We start from the raw sequence: 22,346 nt of genomic DNA on the forward strand, positions 1-22,346 counted from the left end.
TAAGAGGTTTTTAAAAAAAGATCAAGGGCTTAATCCCAGTGGTCTGTGAACACACCAAGGGTAGAGTATCTGAATCAAACTAGTGCTCCACCATTAGAAGTTTTATTCAGAAATGTGGCTACAGTAGGTATCCCGCCTGTGGGCAATGATCTCTAACCCTGGAACCTTTACTTCAATAATTTAGAGTAAATGTATACAACATACAGATATATATGTAAGTTTATATGTACATATATTTATTTCAAAAGATAAAAAAAATCATTGCAAGTACTTAAAGTTACTTCAGTACATATCCCAAACCTTAAAATAAATGAATATCAAGTTAAGGGAAATGTCTCCAACAATCCACAGGTATCACACAGATACTGTCAATGATACACTACAGGGACACCACTTCCACCTCCAACATATACTCCAGATCCCTTCACAGCCAACCTGCATGTAACTTGAACTATGATGCAAAACCTTAAACTCTTACCTCAGCAACAAGAGATAGAGACTGCAGAAATATGGGGACAGGGGTACAGTGTGATTTCGCAGAGGTTTGCCACAATATTTATACAGGTTGGAATTAAGGTTTTGCATTATAGCACAAGGAGAGATATGGCAGGATCACTTAAATGTTAATTACTAGGCTTTTTAATTTTATTTTGAAGTTGCAGAATTATTGTAAACAACTGTTGTTACCTGCCTCTGGAAATTTCCACTACATGCATCTGACGAAGTGGGTATTCACCCATGAAAGCTTATGCTCCAATACGTCTGTTAGTCTATAAGGTGCCACAAGATTCTTTGCCGCCTTTGTAAACAAAGTAATTTTGGTGGCAGTGCTAATTGGAGTCTACTGAAACACACTTTGGGCATGGCTACTCTAGAAACTTCAAAGCACTGCCACGGGAGCAGTCCCATGGCAGCGCTTTGAAGTGTGAGTGTGGTCGCGCTCCAGCGCTGGGAGAGAGCTCTCCCAGCGCTCCTGGTACTCCTTCTCCACAAGAGGATTAGCTTAGAGTGCTGGGAGCGTGGCTTCTAGCGCTGGGGCACTGTTTACACTGGTGCTTTACAGCGCTGTAACTTGCTGCGCTCAGGGGGGTGTTTTTTCATACCCCTGAGCGAGAAAGTTGCAGCGCTGTAAAGTGCCAGTGTAGCCATAGCCTTTCACTACTAACTCTGGTATAACATTGTTTTTTGGATGATTTTTAATGACTGCCAGAAGTTTAGCATCAGCTTTTCTTTATCCATGATAAAAATAGTGGGCCCCATCCTCGGCCCTGCTACAACCCCTTCCCATCATGCCAGAAGTGCACAGGCACTAGCCCAGGGGTGGCCAACCTGAGCCTGAGAAGGAGCCAGAATTTACCAATGAACATTGCCAAAGAGCCACAGTAATAGGTCAGGTTTCAGAGTAACAGCCGTGTTAGTCTGTATTCACAAAAAGAAAAGGAGTACTTGTGGCACATTAGAGACTAACCAATTTATTTGAGCATAAGCTTTCATGAGCTAGAGCTCACTTCATCGGATGCCGATGAATCCGATGAAGTGAGCTGTAGCTCACGAAAGCTTATGCTCAAATAAATTGGTTAGTCTCTAAGGTGCCACAAGTAATAGGTCAGCAGCCCCCCATCCACTACCCCACTCCAACCCCCAGCACCACCCGCCCACCGGCAGCCCCACCAGTCAGCACCTCCCCCTCTTTCCCCATGACTCCCACCCACCAATCAGCTGTTTTGCAGTGCGCAGAAGGCTCTGGTGGGGAGGGGGAGGAGCGGGGGCATGGCAGGCTCGGGAGGGGGCAGGGGCCTTGTGGGAAGGGGTGGAGTGGTGGCAGGACCTGGGGAAGAGCAGGGGGTTCAGCAGTGAGCACCTGACAGCACATTGGAAAGTTAGCATCTGTAGCTCCAGCCTCGGAGTCAGCGCCTATGCAAGGAGCCGCATATTAATCTCTGAAGTGCCATATTATCCTCCTGAGCCACCTGATATAGAGGGTGGTGCAGAGCCAGGTGGTGCAGAGCCAGAGTAGTGGCTCTATATCATTCCCCTCATAAGCGCTGGCACAGAGGATGTGACCAAGGGAAAAAGGGAAAGTCTGGAACGTTGCTGTACTCTGGTGATCCCCAGCTGCCAGAACAGCCCCTTGTAGTATGGCTACACTGCGGCTGGGACCAAGCCTCCCAGTCCAGGTAGACTGACTCACACTGGCTCCACTCAAGCTAGCACGCTAAAAAATAGCACTCATCGCTTATTCTTTCAGAGAAAATCAACTGAACACTCTGCACTTCAGTATGTGGTGGGTCTTTTGGACAAGGCCTTAAAAATGAAGGTGCTGTATACTCTCCATACATGTTGAAAATGTCATGGCACTTTTCACAAGAACGGGGTTTTGTCCATTGTCTGCTAAGAACTCATCCTCTCCACCAGTGTCACTCATCATGCTGTGTGCTAGCGAACTGCTATTCTCCGCTCTGTAGGAAGCTTCGTTTCAGTGACAATAGCATATGTACTTAGTTTAGGAGGTACTTTGGAGATGAAAGTTATTACATACATGTTAAAATGGTGGTGGTATTATGGTTATTAAAGCTCCATCTTAATTTGTGTACTCCAAGCCTACCTCACTGGAAAAAGTATGCCACTTCTGTGGTTGACTTTGAGAGACTTGAAAAACATTTTAAATTAGGATAGGTTTTCAGATATGAAGGAAGACTAACAAATTCTGATGGAGTGTTTGTAGTTTTACAGAACTGTTTCTCCGGTTACTGAAATGTACATGAGGTTGGGTATTTGCAAACTGCATCACTAAAAGATACAAGCTATACAGTGAAGTGCATTATCTATCGTCTAGGGCAGTGGTTCTCAACCTGTGGTCTGCAGACTATGTCTAAGGGTCAGAGGGGTAGCCAGGTTAGTCTGGATCTATAAAAGCGGCAAAGAGTCCTGTGGCACCTTATAGACTAACAGACGTATTGGAGCATAAGCTTTCGTGGGTGAATACCCACTTTGTCGGATGCATGTAGTGGAAATTTCCAGAGGCAGGTATAAATATGCAAGCAAGAATCAGGCTAGGGATAACGAGGTTAGTTCAATCAGGGAGGATGAGGCCCTCTTCTAGCAGTTGAGGTGTGAACACCAAGAGAAGAGAAACTGCTTTTGTAGTTGGCTAGCCATTCACAATCTTTGTTTAATCCTGAGCTGATGGTGTCAAATTTGCAAATGAACTGAAGCTCAGCACTTTCTCTGTGAAGTCTGGTCCTGAAATTTTTTTGCTGCAGGATGGCTACCTTTAAATCTGCTGTTGTGTGTCCAGGGAGGTTGAAGTGTTCTCCTACAGGTTTTTGTATATTGACATTCCTAATCTCTGATTTGTGTCCTTTTATCCTTTTACATAGAGACTGTCCAGTTTGGCCGATGTACATAGCAGAGGGGCACTGCTGGCACATGAAGGCGTAGATTATATTGGTGGACGTGCAGGTGAATGAACTGGTGTTGGTGTGGCTGATCTGGTTAGGTCCCATGATGGTGTCACTGGTGTAGATATGTGGGCAGAGTTGGCATCAAGTTTTGTTGCATGGATTGGTTCCTGAATTAGAGTTACTATGGTGCGGTATATAGTTGCTGGTGAGAATATGCTTCAGGTTGGCGGGTTGTCTGTGGGCGAGGACTGGCCTGCCTCCCAACGCCTGTGAAAGTGAGGGATCGTTGTCCAGGATGGGTTGTAGATCACTGATGATGCGTTGGAGAGGTTTTAGCTGAGGACTGTATGTGATGGCCAGTGGAGTTCTGCTGGTGTCTTTCTTGGGCTTGTCTTGCAGCAGGAGGATTCTGGGTAGACGTCTGGCTCTGTTGATCTGTTTCCTTATTTCCTCGTGTGGGCATCGTAGTTTTGAGAATGCTTGGTGAAGATCTTGTAAGTGTTGGTCTCTGTCTGAGGGGTTGGAGCAAATGCGGTTGTACCTCAGCGCTTGGCTGTAGACAATGGATCATGTGGTGAGATAAATAGCAGATTTAAAGGTAGCCATCCTGCAGCAAAAAAAACTTCAGGACAAGAATTCAAAGAGAAACTGCTGAGCTTCAGTTCATTTGCAAATTTGACACCATCAGCTCAGGATTAAACAAAGACTGTGAATGGCTAGCCAGCTACAAGAGCAGTTTCTCCTCCCTTGGTGTTCCCACCTCAACTGCTAGAAGAGGGCCTCATCCTCCCTGATTGAACTAACCTCGTTATCCCTAGCCTGATTCTTGCTTGCATATTTATACCTGCCTCTGGAAATTTCCAGTACATGCATCCGACAAAGTGGGTTTTCACCCACGAAAGCTTATGCTCCAATACATCTGTTAGTCTATAACGTGCCACAGGACTCTTTTGCCGCGATGTCTAAGGGGTCCATGAAAGACTTAGACTGAAAACTGACTGAACAGAATTCAACTATATACACAGACAATAGGTTTCCAAAGGGGTCCACACCTCCATTTGAAAATTTTTAGGAGTCTGTGATTGAAAAAATGTTCAGACCCACTGTTCTAGGGTGCATGCAGTTTTGTAGCCATGTTGGTCCCAGGATATTAGAGAGACAAGAAGAGCTCTCTGTAAGCTTGATAGCTTGTCTCTCTCACCAACAGAAGTTGGTCCAATAAAATATATTATTGAGGGTACAGTGATGCAATGTGTCACACATCACCACGGTGTGAAACAACTAGGTAGAATGACACATAATGCCACTATATTAACTTGCTATTGTTTGCAGTCAGTGACATCCAAGGGAAGTGGTTTCGCATAACAAAAGCAATCAGTTCTTCCTGGACAACATGAGTGAAATTGCTTCAAAAATGGATTAAATAAAACTACAATATCCCTTTAAAGCGTTCTTTTTTTTTAAATTTAGAATAATTATTTGTAGCCTTGTGATTTGCTAGCCTTGTTTTAACATTGCAACTTGTCCTGAGTGAAGCCCGCTCTATAGAAATGTCTATTGGAGGCAAAAAACCTTCCAGCCTTCACACATACCCTTGCTGGTATGTACAAGCAGGACTTTTCCTTTAATTTCTACACAGAGGGAGATATTTCCCCCAAAGATACATGGAGGGTATTGGAGTGCTGTCATGGATCTGAGAATTACCGGAAAATTTAACCAACAATGATGGAGATTTTCAAAAATCTATTGAAAATCTATGAGAGTTTGGTGCCTACTTGTTCTTCATGCTTTGAAAATCTTCTCACTTGTTACTTAACTTGGCTCTCTAGTTAGATTCCAAATTTACTCTTGTACATAGGCCGGTGGTGGTGAGATTTGTAAGAATGATGTGAGAAAGATGAGATGATGAAAAGGTGAAATTGACAGAAAAAGTCGGAACAGATAGTTTTCCACTCCAAAATCTTAGGTTTCAGTTTTAGCCTTCCTTTTCCCCTAGTCCCACCAAACCCCTCATCCCTTTTATCTGGGAGCCAAAAGAGCTTTAAAAAGATTTTTTAAAATAGACATATATGATGGCTATTTTTATCTCTGTTTTTAATCCCTTAATCACCTTAAAATGTTAGGATAGCTGAAACTTTTATTGATATCTACGCACCTGTCTAAAGAGCTCGAGAAGCACTATGGCTTAATTCAGCAAAGCTTTTACATATGCACGTAAGTCCAACCCTCGCCTAAAAAGCATGTTTAACTTTAGGTATGTACTTAAGTTCCATTGAGCCCAATAGAACTTAACCATTTATCTATAGTTAAACTCATGGTCAAGTGCTTTGCTAAATACGGGGGGTGGGAGGGAGGGACTGCTGAATCAAGGCCAATGTAAGTGCTATGATTTTAGTGATATATTTTAATCATGATTGTATAATAAATACTTTGAGCAATGCCATGCTATTCCATCCCTTAAAATGAATATGGAAGAAGTACATTGCTAACCTCAAATTTTGCACTGATCATCAACAAGAAGTGCTATCCTAGCACCCAGTTCTCCCACTCTTACTCATACGATTTGCGTCTAACACTAACCTTCCCTCCACCTTTACAGTTTCTCACTACTGATGCCATTGGTGCAGCTCAACTAGTGGAAACAATGGTAGGAGTCCTAGTGCAAACTCTCTGCTGGCATTTTAACAATTGTGTCCTCTAACTCTGTTCACAGCAGGTCTAGGCAATGCAGTGATGAAAATGCCGGTGGCTGATGGTGACCCATCTATGCCAGTGTCCAGTTCTGTTGCTATCAGAGATGGAAGTGCAATAGTATGAGCAATGGTAGGGAATATAACAGGAAAAAAATATCTAATATAGACAAGTCCATTAGGTAAGGAGCCAGAACCGGAGACTGAATGAGCAGGATTTAACAAATAATTATAAAAAATAAAGAATATTATGGAATTTGTCAGAAAAGATTTTCAATGAAAATTATTCAACCATCTCTACTAATTAGCTTATTGAGCCTCTACAAAATTTTAGGTAAAGGCAAGGAACAACATGTCCCAGGCACTACTAATGTACTCCACTAAATGATATGTTGTTTATCTTCTGTTTCCTTCCACAAGGAATTGTTTCAATATTTACACTGAAGCTTTAGCAACTTTACCATCGTTTTTTGCTCAACAACATTAAAACAATTTTCCCTTTGTTGCAGAAAAAGAAGTAGTTTAGCTGGACTGTAAATTAGACTGTAGGTATGTTGCAAATTCCACAGATTCATTTTTCATGGAGAGCCAAATCCACATTTAAGTGCATAAAGCAGCTGTCACACCACACATTCTGCTAGTAGCCTTGTCATACCTTCGATTAACTTTTGGCACACAGACAGGGACTTAGATCTCTTCCAAGACAGTTAAATAATAATGAAAGAATAACTTTGATGCTACCTGAAACCAAACTATTCAAAGCACATTGCCTGCATTCCCTAGTCACAGGCACTGAGCCAAGATATGGATATAAGCATTTTGGCTGACGATGGGGGAGAAGAGGAGCTTAAAGACTGGAGTGTTGTAGTGCTTTGGTAAAGACAATCAACATACCTCATTTCAGATCTGTAAAGTAACACTAAGATGTCCCCCACATCGTGGTAGAATGAGAGGATTAGCATACTCAATGTCTTAACATTTCTTTTTCTTGCACAGCTTTTTTCTTGTATATGTTTCATAGGAAACTAGAATCCGTACCCCCCAAACCATCTCTACATCTATATTGCATCCTCTCTCTGGCAGGGGCTAGTATTTGATGTTCCAAGAAAACAAGCTGCCTGGTTATGCACCGAGGCAACTGTGGAATGATCTACATGTGTGTGTGTGTGTGTGTGTGTGTGTGTGTGTGTGTGTGTATGTGTGGGGATTCCTTCCTGATCTTCCACCCAACAAGATGCTCATGACACTTGAGATTAGTTACCCTCATCATTATCTTACTTTTCATATCTACCAATATTATTAGTCATCCAAAGATGATCCAGCATTTATAGTAATCCAGTCCCAGTTTTTGACTTAATCTCTTGCAGCAATGAATTCTGTGCATTGGGGGGATTGGTTAAAGGGGCCTCTGGGACTCAGGACTGCTAGGCTCTTCTTTAGGTTGCACAAATATCCGTATGGAAATAAGGAAAGAAAGCCCTTTCTCTATGGCCCCATCATCTCCAGAGACAGGGCCGGCTCCAGGCACCAGCGTTCCAAGCAGGTGCTTGGGGCAGCAGTTAGAAAGAGGCAGCAGTGTTTCCGTGGCGGTGGCAATTCGGCGGCAGCTCCTCTGTCCCGCCGGCCATGGCAGCAATTCAGCAGCAGCTTCTCCCTTTTGCTGTCCGTGGCGGCAGTTTTTTTCACTGCTTGGGGCAGCAAAAACTGTAGAGCCGGCCCTGTCCAGAGAATTTCTCACCACTGCTAACACTAGTTCAGCTTCATCAGGTGTTAGCAACTTTGGGGACCCCTGGTGTAGAGAGGTTACTGACACCATTCCAAGCATTGTGGCAGTTAGTCTTGTTCTGAGCAGGTCTAAATAACAGGGGCAGGAGTAGCCTGTGTGGCTCTTACACATTACCCTCTGCTTTAGGGGGGAGTAATAGATTTTGTGGCCCATCTCACATTTCTTTTAGGTCCTGCCTATTCTTCACCCACTCCTTGAACTCCCATATTGGGAGTTTCTACAGTGCAAGGCTCTGCACTGTAGACTTGATCTACCTCGCATTACAGTTAATGGGAATCTTTCCACTGACTTTAACAGGAGCTGGATAAGGGCCTATGCAAGCAGCGATATCCGTAAGCAACCCCTCCACCTGTTCCTCCCTCCCCCTGCAGAGGAACTGCACGGGCTCCAGGTCAGGTGAACCTCTGCAGGTACAGAGGCAGAGACAGAATTTGACCCATTATGCATCTTTTGTTATGAGACTAAAGTGATCATGCTCTCCACCGGTGGCTGTTCACAGCCAGGCTGTGCAAACAGGATAAGCTACAGCAAAGGGCTCATCCTCATATGAGTAGGGCCCTACCAAATTCACGGTCCATTTTGATCAATTTCACGGTCCTAGGATTTTAAAAATTGTAAATTTCATTATTTCAGGTATTTAAATCTGAAATTTCACAGTGTTGAATTTGTAGGGGTCCTGACCCAAAAAGGAGTTGTGGGGGGGGGGGTCACAAGATTATTGTAGAGGGGGTTGTGGTATTGCTACCCTTACTTCTGCACTGCTGCAGGTGGTGGCGCTGCCTTCAGAGCGGGGCAGCTGGAGAGCTGTGGCTGCTTGCTGGGAGCCCAGTTCTGAAGTCAGAGCTGCCTCCAGCAGCAGAGGAGAAGTAAGGGTGACATGGTATGGTATTGCCACCCTTACTTCTGCGCTGGTGCTGGCAGGGCACTGCCTTCAGAGGTGGGCACCCGTCCAACAGCAGCCGCTTTCTGGCCACCCAGCTCTGAAGACAGCAACGCAGAAGAAAGGGTAGCAATACCGCAACCCCCCCTAAAATAACCTTGTGACCTCCCTACAATTCCCTTTTGGATCAGGACCCCCAATTTGAGAAACACTGGTCTCCCTCGTGAAAGCTGTCTAGTATAGGGTAAAAGCACACAAAAGACCTGATTTCAGGGAGGGATACCAGATTTCACAATCCGTGATGTGTATTTCATGGCTGTGAATTTGGTAAGACCGTACATATGAGGAGAGATATTTCCACATACCACCCTGGCAAGCTCAACATTATGCCAGAAAAAAAATGTTCTCCTCGTGGCCAAATTTACTGGCTGCACAAATGGAAGCAATGCAAGGACATACTGTCCTTTGAAAAAATATGGTATTTACCAATATCAGGAAATATCAGGAAAGAAATAACAGTCCAGCCTACATTGGAATTCTAAACAGATATTTACTTAGTATTTTAGACCCTAATCCAAATCCACTGAAGTCAAAGGAAAGACTCTGATTCACTTCAGTGGATCTTGGATCAGGCCCTGAAACAGCTTACCAATTAAATGCCCTTCCAATAATCATGTTTTTTGATTGCCTCTCCGTGCATGTAGGCACTACGTAAAATATGGGCCTGATCTAACTCCAAGTTTAGATGAGGGTAGAAGTCCTATGGACTTGACTGACAGCAATATTAGGTAGGTGGCAGAATTAGCCTGAGTGGCAGAATTCTTGCTTCACGTGTGCGTGGTAGCAGATTGATGCCTGCATTCTCCAAACTGCTCCAGTTTGGCCTGTAGATGCTTTCACTTAGAAATTAAATTAGGAGTGGATTAAATTAGGAGTCTTTAAATAGGAGTCTTTAAATTAGGAGTGGATGTATTTATAAAGGATTGTTCTAATCTAACCACAAATTATTTGGCTGGGCACAGGAATTACTGGGTGAAAACTATGGCTTGGATTATGCAGGAGATCAGTCTATATGATCAGAATGGTTCCTCTGACCTTAATATTTACAAGTTTATGAAAATTGAGCGCTCTAACGGGATGCTGAACAATGGACTGAAATATACACAACGAATACTGTATATTTTACCAAAGGACAGGATAATCTCAGTCTAAGTTAAAATATAAGAACCAACACCATTATTATAACAAATGCTATTGCTATAACTGATCGAACTATATTTAGGAAAGAGCTAAGATGTCAGGCTCCAGAGTCTGCTGATAAGTTATTTTGCTTTATGAATGCTGCCAACTCTAAATTCTGTGCATAATTCTATTGTATCCTTCTAGTCTTAGTTTACAAAACTATATGAGTTGATCCCAAGCAATCAACACTTAAATTTCTCTCTGGAATTCCAACCCTTCTCCACACACACACACACACACCCCACCAACAATTCATGCACACAAAATAGAAAAAAATATTTAAAGAACACTTAAGATGTATAAAACAAGTAACTGGAGAACTTCTTACCTTTGACCCAATGAGAGTGTACAGCCATTGGATGGTTTCATTATGATTTATTACTCCATTCATGCCATCTACATACAGCATAATCTGGCCCAAAGCTAAAGCAAAGAAAAAGACAAAGAAAGTACAATCAGACCTGGTGAATATTTATTAATATCCTGATATTGACTATCATTACTATTTAAATAGGTTCACATTGACAAAAACTTTATTGACAAAAGACACAAGGCTAGATCCTGTTCTAGATTACACTGGTGTTAATTTGAAGTAACTTCATTTGGAGTCACTGCAGTTTTGTACTAATGTCACTGAGGGCAGATTATAGTCATCAGCCCTTGCCTGAATGATTCTGTGCTGTATTGGCCCAGTCTTGGAAACACTTCCTACCCAGCATAGTGCTTACTACCATGAACAGTTCCATTATTTTCAATGGGCTACGCTTTGCTACTGTGAGCCAATGGGTCTATTCATGTTTGGAAGTACTATGTAGTATATTGAATGTTTTAGATTTGGAATCTATCTACGTGAATTAAAATAATCTTTGATTAGGCTAGCCATTCTGTTTGCCAAATTTCAGCAATTCACAATTCCAGCGTGGTAGTTAATGCAAGTTAGTATAGCAGAATGTTGCCATTTCACAAAGACATCCTTGTTGAATTGTGAGTGTTAGCAAGGAAACAAAAAACAGCAAGGAAAAAAAATCACAAAATATGTTTTATGATAACGTTTCATATAGTGCTTGTAAAATACGATACTATACTTTGCAAAACCCATGAGGTATTGCTAACATGAGACTTTGCTACAGCACATAGCTATTAATTCTTTGCTGAGTGATAAGGAAAAACAGAGATTTTTCATACAGATTATCAACTGCTGGGATTAGTGAAGAGTGGATTAACAAAAATCAAAGCTTTCTTCTCCAAATCTTTTACTTTATAATAGGAGATTCATGCACACTTGAGCCGAAAAGGAACATGTTAAAGTAGCACCTTCAACACAATCTGTAGTAAGAATAACTCAATAGTATTAAAGATGACCCAAGAGTTATTACTGGAGAATTTTTGCAATGAAGAAATATCAAAAAATAGTGCAGAGAAAATAATAATTATACTGTGCATCTTCCAAAAGCTTTTCAAGGATTGGCTAGTTTCACTATATGTTCTCTATTGGACCCCATCAGCAGAACCTGTCTCTGGTGGTTGGGTGGGGAATGATCCGTAACCCACCTCAAAAGTGGGTGTCATTGTCTAGTGGCTGTCTATCAGATGAATCACCCATTTGGTGCAACCAGCTTCGTTGACACAGAGAGATGCAATGCTTACATCCTTTGCCAGGAAGCATGAATCTGGCCTATTAACTAATTAATCATCATAACTGAGGTAGGTAAAAATGTATACTTATACCCTTTTCTCAAAGGGGCGAACTGATGCAGAGAAACAAGTGCCAAAGGCCACACAACATGTCAGTGGCAAAACCGGATTTGAGCTCAGATTCCTAATTACCTATCCTATGTTCTCTAGACCACAGTGCCACTTACAAGAATAGCAGGAATCTTCACATGTTCGCATCCTTTGGTAGTAGTTTGTTTCTTTTATGATATGTCTGTATGATTTTTCCAACCTGAGACCACTGTTCACACAACTGTATTGGATAGGCAGTGCGCATGCCATGACTCTTGATAAGGAGGCTTATTATGCCAAATACGATCATTTCTCTGTTACTTAGAGTGACAGGGCAAGGCCAGATGGCTATAGAAAAGTAGTGGGAGATAGATATATTAGCTCCAGGTACCAGGTTAAGTGAAATGGAAGCTGCTCCAGGTCAATTAAGACACCTGGGGCCAATTAAGAACTTTCCAGAAGGCATGGAGAAGGCTAGGTTGATTGAGACACCTGAAGCCAATCAGGGGCTGGCGGAAACTAGTTAAAAGCCTCCCAGTTAGTCAGGTGGGTGGGCATGTCAGGAGCTGTGGAAGGAAGTTGTGCTGTTGGAGAGGCTGAGTAGTACACACCATATCAGGCACAAGGAAGGAGGCCCTGAGGTAAGGGTGAAGTGGAGCTTGAGGAAGTGAGGGCTACTGTGGGGGAAGTAGCCCAGGGAATTGTACATGTCATTTTTCTAAAAGGTCAGCTAACGTAGCTGATACTATTAGGGTCCCTGGGCTGGAGCCCGGAGTAGAGGTGGGCCCAGGCTCCCCCCCCACCTTTGCCCCCTGATTAATCACTGAGACTGGGAGACAACAGAGACTGTGCAAGGAAGGATAACTTCTCCTCACCTCCCTTGCTGGCTTATGATGAAAATGGCTCAGTAGACTGTGACCTTTGTCTCTAGAGAAAGAAGGCTTATGTGGAGGGTCACAGTGAGCCTCTGAGGCTAGCGAAATCCACCAGGAAACGCAGGACCCACGGAGCCAAGGACAGAGCTTTGTCACATTAGTTTTGTTCCCTCTCACCACCATATTTGTTTATCTCTATCTCTTGCGTTTCCAAGGTTTAGATTTTAAGTTCTCTGGCGTCTTTTTCGTTGTGTGCGTACAGTTTCTACCACTATGACACCCTGATCCCTGATTAAGGCTTCTGAGCATTAATGCAACATAAATGTATACATAAATAATAATAAATGTACATATATCCATATATGCTACTGTTCTACTAACTACATTATTTCAGGGGAGATTCCCCCACAGGTACCAATGCAACCAGGCACTTAACTGTCATTGAAAATCAATAGGAGTTAGGAATCTAACTGACGTTTTTGTTTCTAATAAATCTCACCCATTGGTCTGTTTTAACTGGTTTACATGGAAAACTAAAAAAAAAGTCAATACATTTTGAAAAATTAAGATAACTCCCCGTCAGCAAGATTAAAATTGCACTGACTGGATAAAAGGGCTCATTTTCAGCATTTCCTGACAGTTATTTGAGAGAGGGGATTATTGATATCCCTCAATAATCAAATAAAGGTCATACTTCCTATATTTGCTTCTTTTCAGAACAAAAAGATTTGGCCATAGATCAGGGTGAGATCAAACCATGATCAAATCACCAAACCATTCCTTTGTAGTGAATTCTTTGGTTAACGGTGGAGGCATTTAATTTGAATCTGAAACAAATGTGCAACAAAATTTATTCCTGGCACATATTTTCCAAATTAATAAGAAAGAAATCAAAGACAGCAGAAAGTCTGCCTTTAAAACAAAAACACACACAATTTTCCAACAAAACAACTTTCCTATTTGTTCTCAAGATAGACTGAATGCTTACGTAAGATGTGGGCTACATTACGTCCCAGCTTTTTAAATATAACTGTGCATAACAACACTGGGTTAGGACATATTAGCAGGCACCATGGAAAGCAGGAGCAACATGATTCCTGACAATTTTCATCTGCTACCACAAAACCTTTGTGTGTGCATGTGCACATCATCAGGCATTGCCCCAAGACTGATAATATCGGTTACAGCTACAGGACAGTTCTTTGGGATCTTGGTGGAAAATTCTAAACACATGAAAGAAAATCTACTAGACATTCTGTTGCAGTTTAAACAACTGGCAAATACTGACAGAAGTATTACAAGATAAAGAATATTGTACAGAATGTCATCGAGCAGTTAAGACAAAAGATAAGTTTTTGCTGGTGCCAGGCTGCCTGCACAGAAGTCGCGTCTATAATAATTATCTGTCACACATCAAGTTATCAGTTGCTGACAGTCCCTGGAATGGAGCTTCATAGTTTACTTGCTGAATAGCATGTTATTTCCTGTCTCTATTAGTCACAGGAACAAAAGTGAGAGTTAAGGAAGGGGGGGGGGCAGGAAAGGGGAATCTACTTTCTATAGGATGAGTACCTAAAATACACAGCAACTTTATACCCTTAACTGATCTCTTAGATTCATGTACATTGATGGTGCCCTAAAAATCTTTTTGTCCTCAGATTGAGTTCCATTAAAAAAGAAACACTGAATTCCTATTAAAAAAAAAAACGCACACGCACTCCCCCAGGACTGTATAAGGTCCATTTCCAAAGCTAAGTGCTACTTGTGTTGCATGGATGTGCTGAGGGAAAAGAGAACACCTGAAAAGAATGGATCAGAGTGGAGGCTATCGTACAAACACTAGTCTGGGAACCAAGTTAATGCACCTGCTGATACTTCATGGCTCTAATGAGGATTGAGTCTGCCTGACCACGTCTTGCATATGACACAGTTGGCAGACTGGGCGCAGGATGCTCCTTGTCTAGAGCAGCAGCATGTGTCCTCCTCAGATACTTTGATGCACTTTGCCCTACATTGGCACAGTGGCTTATGGTCCACTGAATGGCTGAAACCCCAGGTCAGAATGGCTGAAACTCCCCCCAACTCCACCACATTAGTGACACAGCCAATGGGGGGTGGAAAGTGACTCCCCCACCCCACTCTGGTGACCCCTAGGGTACGTGTGGTGACTTTTCAAGCTAATAGGTATCACTGAAGGTGGCACCACCAATGACCCATCACCCCCTGTCCCCAGCTCTGCCATTGTTCACAACCTGGCTTCACTACCTCCCCACATATGGCCACATCAAGGAAGAGCATGATTTTATCCTATGGAGACAGGCTAATTTGAGAAGGGATCTATTAAGTCAATGAGTTTACTTTGGGGCTGAATTTGGTCCATCACATTTAACCTCTCCATTTGTACATTCCTGTAACCAAACTGGCAAAAAGTGCAAGCTATTTAATCCAATCTCTGTACTAACTGGAATTCTACTTTGGAAATATATCAACAAGGAAAGCATGCTATTGCGCAATGGGGGGCAGGCAGGAGGGCAGGGGATTAAGATGAGCAGGCTTAATTTGAAAATCCTTTGCTTTTGATGGTTTAAATCAAATTCTTAATCTTATTTGAACATAGTTTGTGAATTTACGCAGGGCTATTTTGAGGTGGAATATTGCTGGATTTTTTAGGTTAGGTTTATGTTGGAAAAGGATGGACCAGCCAGGAATTTCATAGATTTCTAAGGAATCAGAGGCTTAAAAAAAATCTCTAAAAAACTTGCCAGTATTGGCACTAAGACTTTTTTCAACTACATATAAGAAGGGTTAATTGGACTAATGAGGGAAAAACAAGCACAAAAACCTCACCCTCCTAATTATTTTAGTAGAAGTCTTATATTTACCCACCTATAATTTCAAACTTTTCAAAGCTGTTTCCAACCTGTAGTGTTCAGCAGCTTTAAGCCTCTCTGGCCTGCAGCCTCATTTTTTTCTATCTACTTCAACTTTGCACCACAGTAATAACCTAGTTAAAATACCAGCATTTGAGTCAGGACAATTGCTATTTTATTCCTGCTTCCTGAAGTCAAAACATAATTCATCATGCCAGAGTTATGGCGCAATATATCTAATGACTACGTATCGTTTTTTTTTCCTAAATAAGAATGATGGGCCAAAGTCAGACCTTGTCAAAGTGGGTTCAATTCTGATGGAAGTTCCTGGGCCAAATTCAATGGGGATGTCATACACACAGGTAGTGGTGTAAGTTACAATGTTGAATTAAACTATATTGGTAATATAATAGGTGTAAGTAAGTGTAAGAGAAATTGCACCAATCTGGCATTAGAGATTCGCAAAAGAAGAGTAAATTATTCACCACCAGTGCGGAAGGAGGGGATGGCAGAAAAAATAAATAGCAGGGTGTAAGTTTAAGCGTAGCGGTGATACTTTATATTACACCTCCTGTTAATTACTTTTCCTGCTATACCTTTTTTTCTGATTCCTTACAATCATTTTGACATCCCCCTGAATGTCATATATGTAGAAGTTATATTACTTTATCATTCACACTTATTTTCTGAACAATTAGCCAAATTCTGTTCTTGTTAGAGTACATACTCGTTAGAGTACTGCATACTCAGCTTTTATGAGAAAACTGCTTTCTGTCTGGCTAAAGCTTTACCTTATCTTATACAAGCAAAGAATGGCCAATCAAATTATAGCTACCTTGTGTTCAATTTGGTATACTATAAATAATTATTACATAGCCTACTCTTGAGTCATCAGCTCTGTTGAAGACTATTATAATGTCTCCCAGAAACACATGAAATCCCTTATCTTGCAAAAGCACCTTAATATATGAAGTATATGGGGATACTGAAAAGATATGGGCTATAATCCAATATGGAAAGCAATGTATCCTAGTCTGTTATATCTTTGGAAAATATTTATCTGTCTATGTAAGGTTTTTGTTAGGTCCCTAATATTATTATCCTAAGTGCCAACAGTATCCCATGATGAAATACCAGTAGGTTACTTGGCCGTAAGTACAATATCTGTCTCAGAATTCCTGGCTCATGTTCCCTCACTGCAAAGGAGCGAAGCTCATCTCTGAGATGGTATTTGGTTAGAGCAGACAATTTACTGCTAAATAATCTATAAGGTTCTGCAACTGGACCTATGGAAGTTTCAGAAAGTATTGTTTATAACCATGTTCCATGCCCAATGCTGTGTGCTGTCCTATAAGATATTATCGGCATAATTCCCAGGAAAAAACGGTCTAGAGTCATTTAAAAAGATGTCTAAAGCATCAATGTTAGGCTCTACATGCATTTCAAGTCAGTAACACATTTTGAGTTGGTCCCAGGCCTACCATTTACTACAGACATTTCTCTTTCTTTCTCAAGTAAATCACTAAAAGATTCAGTAAAGGGGAAAGTATAATACAAAAAATTAAATAAAAGCCAGCCCACTGAACTCAATTATTCAAGCCCAGATATGAATGAGTTAAAGTAATTGTTAACAACCTACACAGACAGGTTTTATTCCAAATGTAAACGCACTGCATTGTTAAACACTGTTTTTGTGCCACTTGGCTATGTGAAAAAATAAACAAAATCATACAAAAACTTCTCATCTCTAAAAAGTAAGATCAGATACAGCAGTTATGGAGGTAGCGTCATTGTTCCCTTTTGTAAAAACAATCATGTTAAGCAACAGTTTGCCAGCCTACAGACACTATATTTATTCTACAGGGATAGAACTGGCTCAGATTTTTCAGATTTGCTTTTACTCTGTTATTAGAGATATGGTCAGGTTTAGTCTGCAATACCTAGTCAGTCATTTGCACACATATTCAAGTCTTTTATTGCTGCCAAGGATGTTAGCAATGCCTTACAGGAAGCTGAAAGCCAATTTAGTACTGCCTAGAGATGTGTGATCTGCTTCTTAACAAAGCCTTCTCAAACTTGATTTCCTTGTTTAATCTGTTTTTATAAGGTCTGTTCATTTGTTCATTATTACGGAGCTGAAATACACAACAATGCTAAGAGATTCATTTTTTAGGACCCCTTTATTAATCCTTTATTTATGGCAGAGCTGCAGTTTTCTAATGAACAGCGTAACTGTTGAAATACATAGACAATTTAGTTCCAAATATAAATGTATCATACTATTAATATGTAATGCCAGCCACCCTGGGACCTCTTGAGCTTAATCCATGTGCCTCTACTGCCTGATCTAAAAGACACATCTCTCTTACCAAGGCTGTATATAGCAGGTTCATCAATCTCTACCTGGCCTAGCCACCACACCGAACAAACAGGGGTTACAAACGTAAATCAGCAATTTTCATAACAGCTGGCACTTTCATTTTTAAGATCAAGCATTCACTTCCATGGTTAGCCGTGGAGTACTTTCCTCGAACCAACAGCTGTGTGGGAAACTTTATGCAGCAGTTTCACATCTTTGGCAATATTTTAGGGTTAAGACTCTTTGCAGTTTTATGGTTTTACTCTTCAGGAAGAATACACAGAAAAGGTTTCAAGATTAACCATCATATGCAATTTTTATTCTTCTAACTTGTTAAAATCCTTATAGCAAAAATATACACAGATATAACATACTAACACAGTGGTTTTCAAACTGCGGTATGAGTATGTGTAGGGGTACCGGAGCTCTCATCAGGGAGTACAGGAGAAAAATCTTTTAATAGTGGCCAGGCCAGGGTCTGGAGGGGAATAGAAAGATGCAAGCCTGCACAGACTCCCCTGCGCAGGCTCTGTCAGGCAGGGCAAGTGGATGCAGGGCTGGCCTTACGGGTGGATCATGTGGGCTAGTGCCCAGGGCACTGCTGTCAAGAGGTAAAGGAGCAGGGAAGGCCTGAGGTGCGAGGCAGTGGAAGTGAGATTTGGGCAATGGGGAAGGCGGTGGTGGGGGGGGGGAGAGGCAATGCTTAATTTGTGCTCCAGGGCGGCTCGGTGGCTCGAGAGTGGCAGCTACAGGCTGGGAGTTCAGAGGTGACAGCCAAGATTCTGTTTATTCAATCATGCAAATGACCCTTTTAATAAAGGCAAAGAACTGAAAACCGGGCAGTAAATATAGGATATGAAAGCCACAAACAACATTAGTCAAAGATTTTTTTTCTAAAACATCAAAAGCTCTAACATGCTAAACTGTATTTCAGAAAATATAAAAGGTCAAATTTTCATTCAGAGCTCTGCAAGTGCATAGAAAAAACACACATGCATCCACATTTTAAATATTTACCAACAAGTATTAAAGTCTTTTCATAGGTATGTATGACCCTATCTCAAATGGGAGGGTATGTGGTAGCCTACATTATTTGAAAAGGGGTACGCAGCCTAAAATGTTTTAAAACCACTCTGCTAACAGATCCTGCGGGCAGCTGGCGAACAAAAAAAAAAAAAAAAAAGAAAACCCTTTAAGTTGTTGAACAAACAGGATTGGCATCTAAGATTTTTCACCTGACTACTGGTTCAAATGTAGCTGCTTTCCAGAGGTCAGCTCGCATGATGCCAAACAAAAGAGGAGGCTGAACATGCTATTCTTCAGCACAATCAATTCACCTTTGTGCTGCATATTCAGGCACTGAGATTTACATCACTCACTGTGATTATAATGGAGTGGGCACTGCAACAACATGCCATAACTTGCCATTAAAAATACATATTATTTAAAAAGCAAGGTCAAGTTCATGAAGAATAAAACTACTTTTCTTTACTGAACAGCTAAAATGCGCTTGTGCTAAGCCACTTTTGACATTATTTTGCTTTTAAAGAGAGTGCATTTCTATCGTGAGACTATTTCAACCTGTTAGAACTCCACTTTAAACATTTTGTTCTAAAACGGCACAGTTTTTCTCAGTAGCAAAAGCCCACAGGAAATTCTGAAAAGAGAGTTATAATTCTGACATTCCTGGCACAAAACAGAGACCGTCAGGTCCATGTTATTATTATTCTGTTCCACCTAATTATCTGTCTTTAACAATAACCTCAGTCCCAGCATTCCCCAGGGGCACTGTCAAAGAAATGCTTTTTTCAATGCTGATTATGGTAAGAAAGTGAAGGTTAATAGACTGCCAATTCTAGACATTGGGACAACTGGGACAGAACTGAGGCTGAAAACAAGGTGTCAAGCTTTTGAAGCCCTCCTGCAATGACCATCTTTTTAAGAAGAAAGGTACCTGAGCTGTCAGCTGCCCTTTCTACACTGCACTAAGAGGCCCCACTAATTCCTGAAGCCCTCATTACCATTTTATCTTTACTCACAAAAGCCAAGTGTGCAGCCTCTTCCTTTAGGGCCTGATACTCCCAGGTTCTGAGTTCTCCCTGCTCACAGAAATCCAGGGCATTGCTCTCCTCCTACAAAATGCCCAGAACACTGCAACATCAGCTCCTTAGAAAGTCCAAGGAATACCCTTACAATATATTATCCTTCAGCCAATGTTTCTCCCCACTCCACTTTTAAAAACAACACACAGAAAATTCAAAGGTGATTTTAACCAAAACAAATATTTCTGCCGGCGTAAGGCCTTTGAATGGAAAGAAAAATATTAAATTGTCAAATAACGGTAAATGACAACACCTGCGGCAGCACACACATCAGCCACATGAATCCCAAAGCAATTCATCACAGTCATAGCCATTCCAACAAACAACACATACATTCCTAGAGATGGAGATTTCCTACATTGTACCAGCTCTCAGGAGAAATTATAAAAATAGATCCTCAGTAGACTCTGCCAACAGTTAACAACTTGCTGAATATATTTGTGTAGGGAATGAAAAATCCAGTAGCAACTATTATATAAATACATTATAAAATCTTTGCATGGATAATAATGATCATAATAACATAATCATCACCTTTATTTTATATAGCATTCTTTATACAGCATGTATAATATCATAATATGCTTTACAGAATTAGTAATACATTTATAAGATTATACACATTATGAATAAATAAAATTATTTCACCATTAAAAAGAAATCTGTAATAAAACAATCCCTATTTAACAAATGAACAAATCCACTTCAGCCTCTGACCACCAGATTGCAGACATAAAAATAGAAATATATGCACTAGAGCTGTGTGAAGTTTTCATTAAAAAGACCTAAGAAAACCCTGAAACAAAGCAAAGGACATGAAAAACCCAGGTTTGGAGATTCACATGACTTCAACCAATAAGAGTTCACAAGGATGACCTGAAAAACAAAATGGCTGAACTTTGGACATCTCTGATTCACACACATGCAAGGCAAAAATTTACCACCCAACACTTTGACCTTTTACCATGAGTTTTGGAAGTCAATTCGGTACCTGAAGCTATCTGTTTCTAAATGCTATCAGAAAATGTGCTAATTAAATTTGCTGGCACTCTGCTGATACAGCTAATATGGATGTTTAAACATGGGGTTTTGCCCTAGCACACGGACACATTTACATAATCTTTACATAATTTTCTGTCCTCTGGTGTCTGTGCCTTGTCATGGCGGGACAGCTTGCGTGCTCTAACGATCCCCAGAGTCTGTGTTGGTGGGGGCTTTTTGCTCCTGGTAGGTTCAACCATGCCGGATTGTCTTTCGGGGAGGGGCCAGACAAAACAGACACCTGGTCCTCTAGGTTGGGGGTTAGACACAGGGCTAACAACCCTGTCCTGTAAAAAACAAAATATGTTACGGAAACAGCAGTGGAAAAATCAACTATTACTGTGTGTGATGGCCTTCAGCAGTCAATGACCCATACGACTGCCAGTGGTGAAAGCCGAAAGGAAGCCACTGGCATGAAGACTGAGGTGCTCAACACCAAGACAAAAAACAAATTTTTGGACCGCACGGACAATGTACGAAACAGGGAAGCTAGCTCAGGTCACAGCAGATATGAGACACTACAGCTTACATCTCCTGGGTGTCAGTGAGAGCAGACGGATAGGATCAGGAAGATTAACAACAGCCTCGGAAGAAACTTTGCTGTTTTCTGGATAGGATGATGGACAACACCATGAGGGTGTTGCTATCCTTTTGAAGAAAGGAGTGGAGCATTCCCTGCTTGAATAGAAATCCATCAGCAGCAGACTTATGAGAGCCAGACCAAAAGGGAAACATAATAATATCACCCTGATTCAGTGCTATGCTCCAACAAATGAGAGTGATGAAGAAGTAATGAACAAATTCCACCTTACACTACAGGCAGAGTTAGAGAGAGTACCACGCCACGACCTAACTATCATCATGGGAGACCTGAATGCCAAGGTCAGTAAGGACAACACAAGCAATGACAGAGCAGTGGGAAGACATGGGTGTGGCACCATGAATGAAAACGGAGAAAGGCTTGTTGATTTCTGTAATATGAATGACCTAGCCCTGGTCTACATTAGGACTTTAGGTCGAATTTAGCAGCTTTAAATCGATGTAAACCTGCACCCATCCACACGATGAAGCCCTTTATTTCGACTTAAAGGGCTCTTAAAATCGATTTCCTTACTCCACCCCTGACAAGTGGATTAGCGCTTAAATCGGCCTTGCCGGGTCAAATTTGGGGTACTGTGGACACAATTCGACGGTATTGGCCTCCGAGAGCTATCCCAGAGTGCTCCATTGTGACCGCTCTGGACAGCACTCTCATCTCAGATGCACAGGCCAGGTAGACAGGAAAAGAACCGCGAGCTGAATCTCATTTCCTGTTTGGCCAGCGTGGCAAGCTGCAGGTGACCATGCAGAGATCATCAGCAGAGGTGACCAT

General features: G+C 41.5%; 1 protein-coding gene across 5 annotated transcripts in view; it reads right to left on the reverse strand.

Annotated features, from left to right (window-relative positions):
* FHOD3 (formin homology 2 domain containing 3) overlaps positions 1-22,346 on the reverse strand; it is a 611,741-nt gene that overhangs the window by 222,510 nt on the left and 366,885 nt on the right. For all 5 annotated transcript variants that reach the window (XM_043540433.1, XM_043540432.1, XM_037889932.2 and 2 more), the window contains exon 6: positions 10,331-10,425. In XM_043540433.1, the coding sequence (XP_043396368.1) occupies positions 10,331-10,425 (95 nt within the window). The remainder of the gene's footprint in view (positions 1-10,330; positions 10,426-22,346) is intronic.

Source organism: Chelonia mydas, chromosome 2, assembly GCF_015237465.2.
Source record: "Chelonia mydas isolate rCheMyd1 chromosome 2, rCheMyd1.pri.v2, whole genome shotgun sequence".
In the NCBI taxonomy this organism is placed as follows: Eukaryota; Metazoa; Chordata; order Testudines; family Cheloniidae; genus Chelonia; species Chelonia mydas.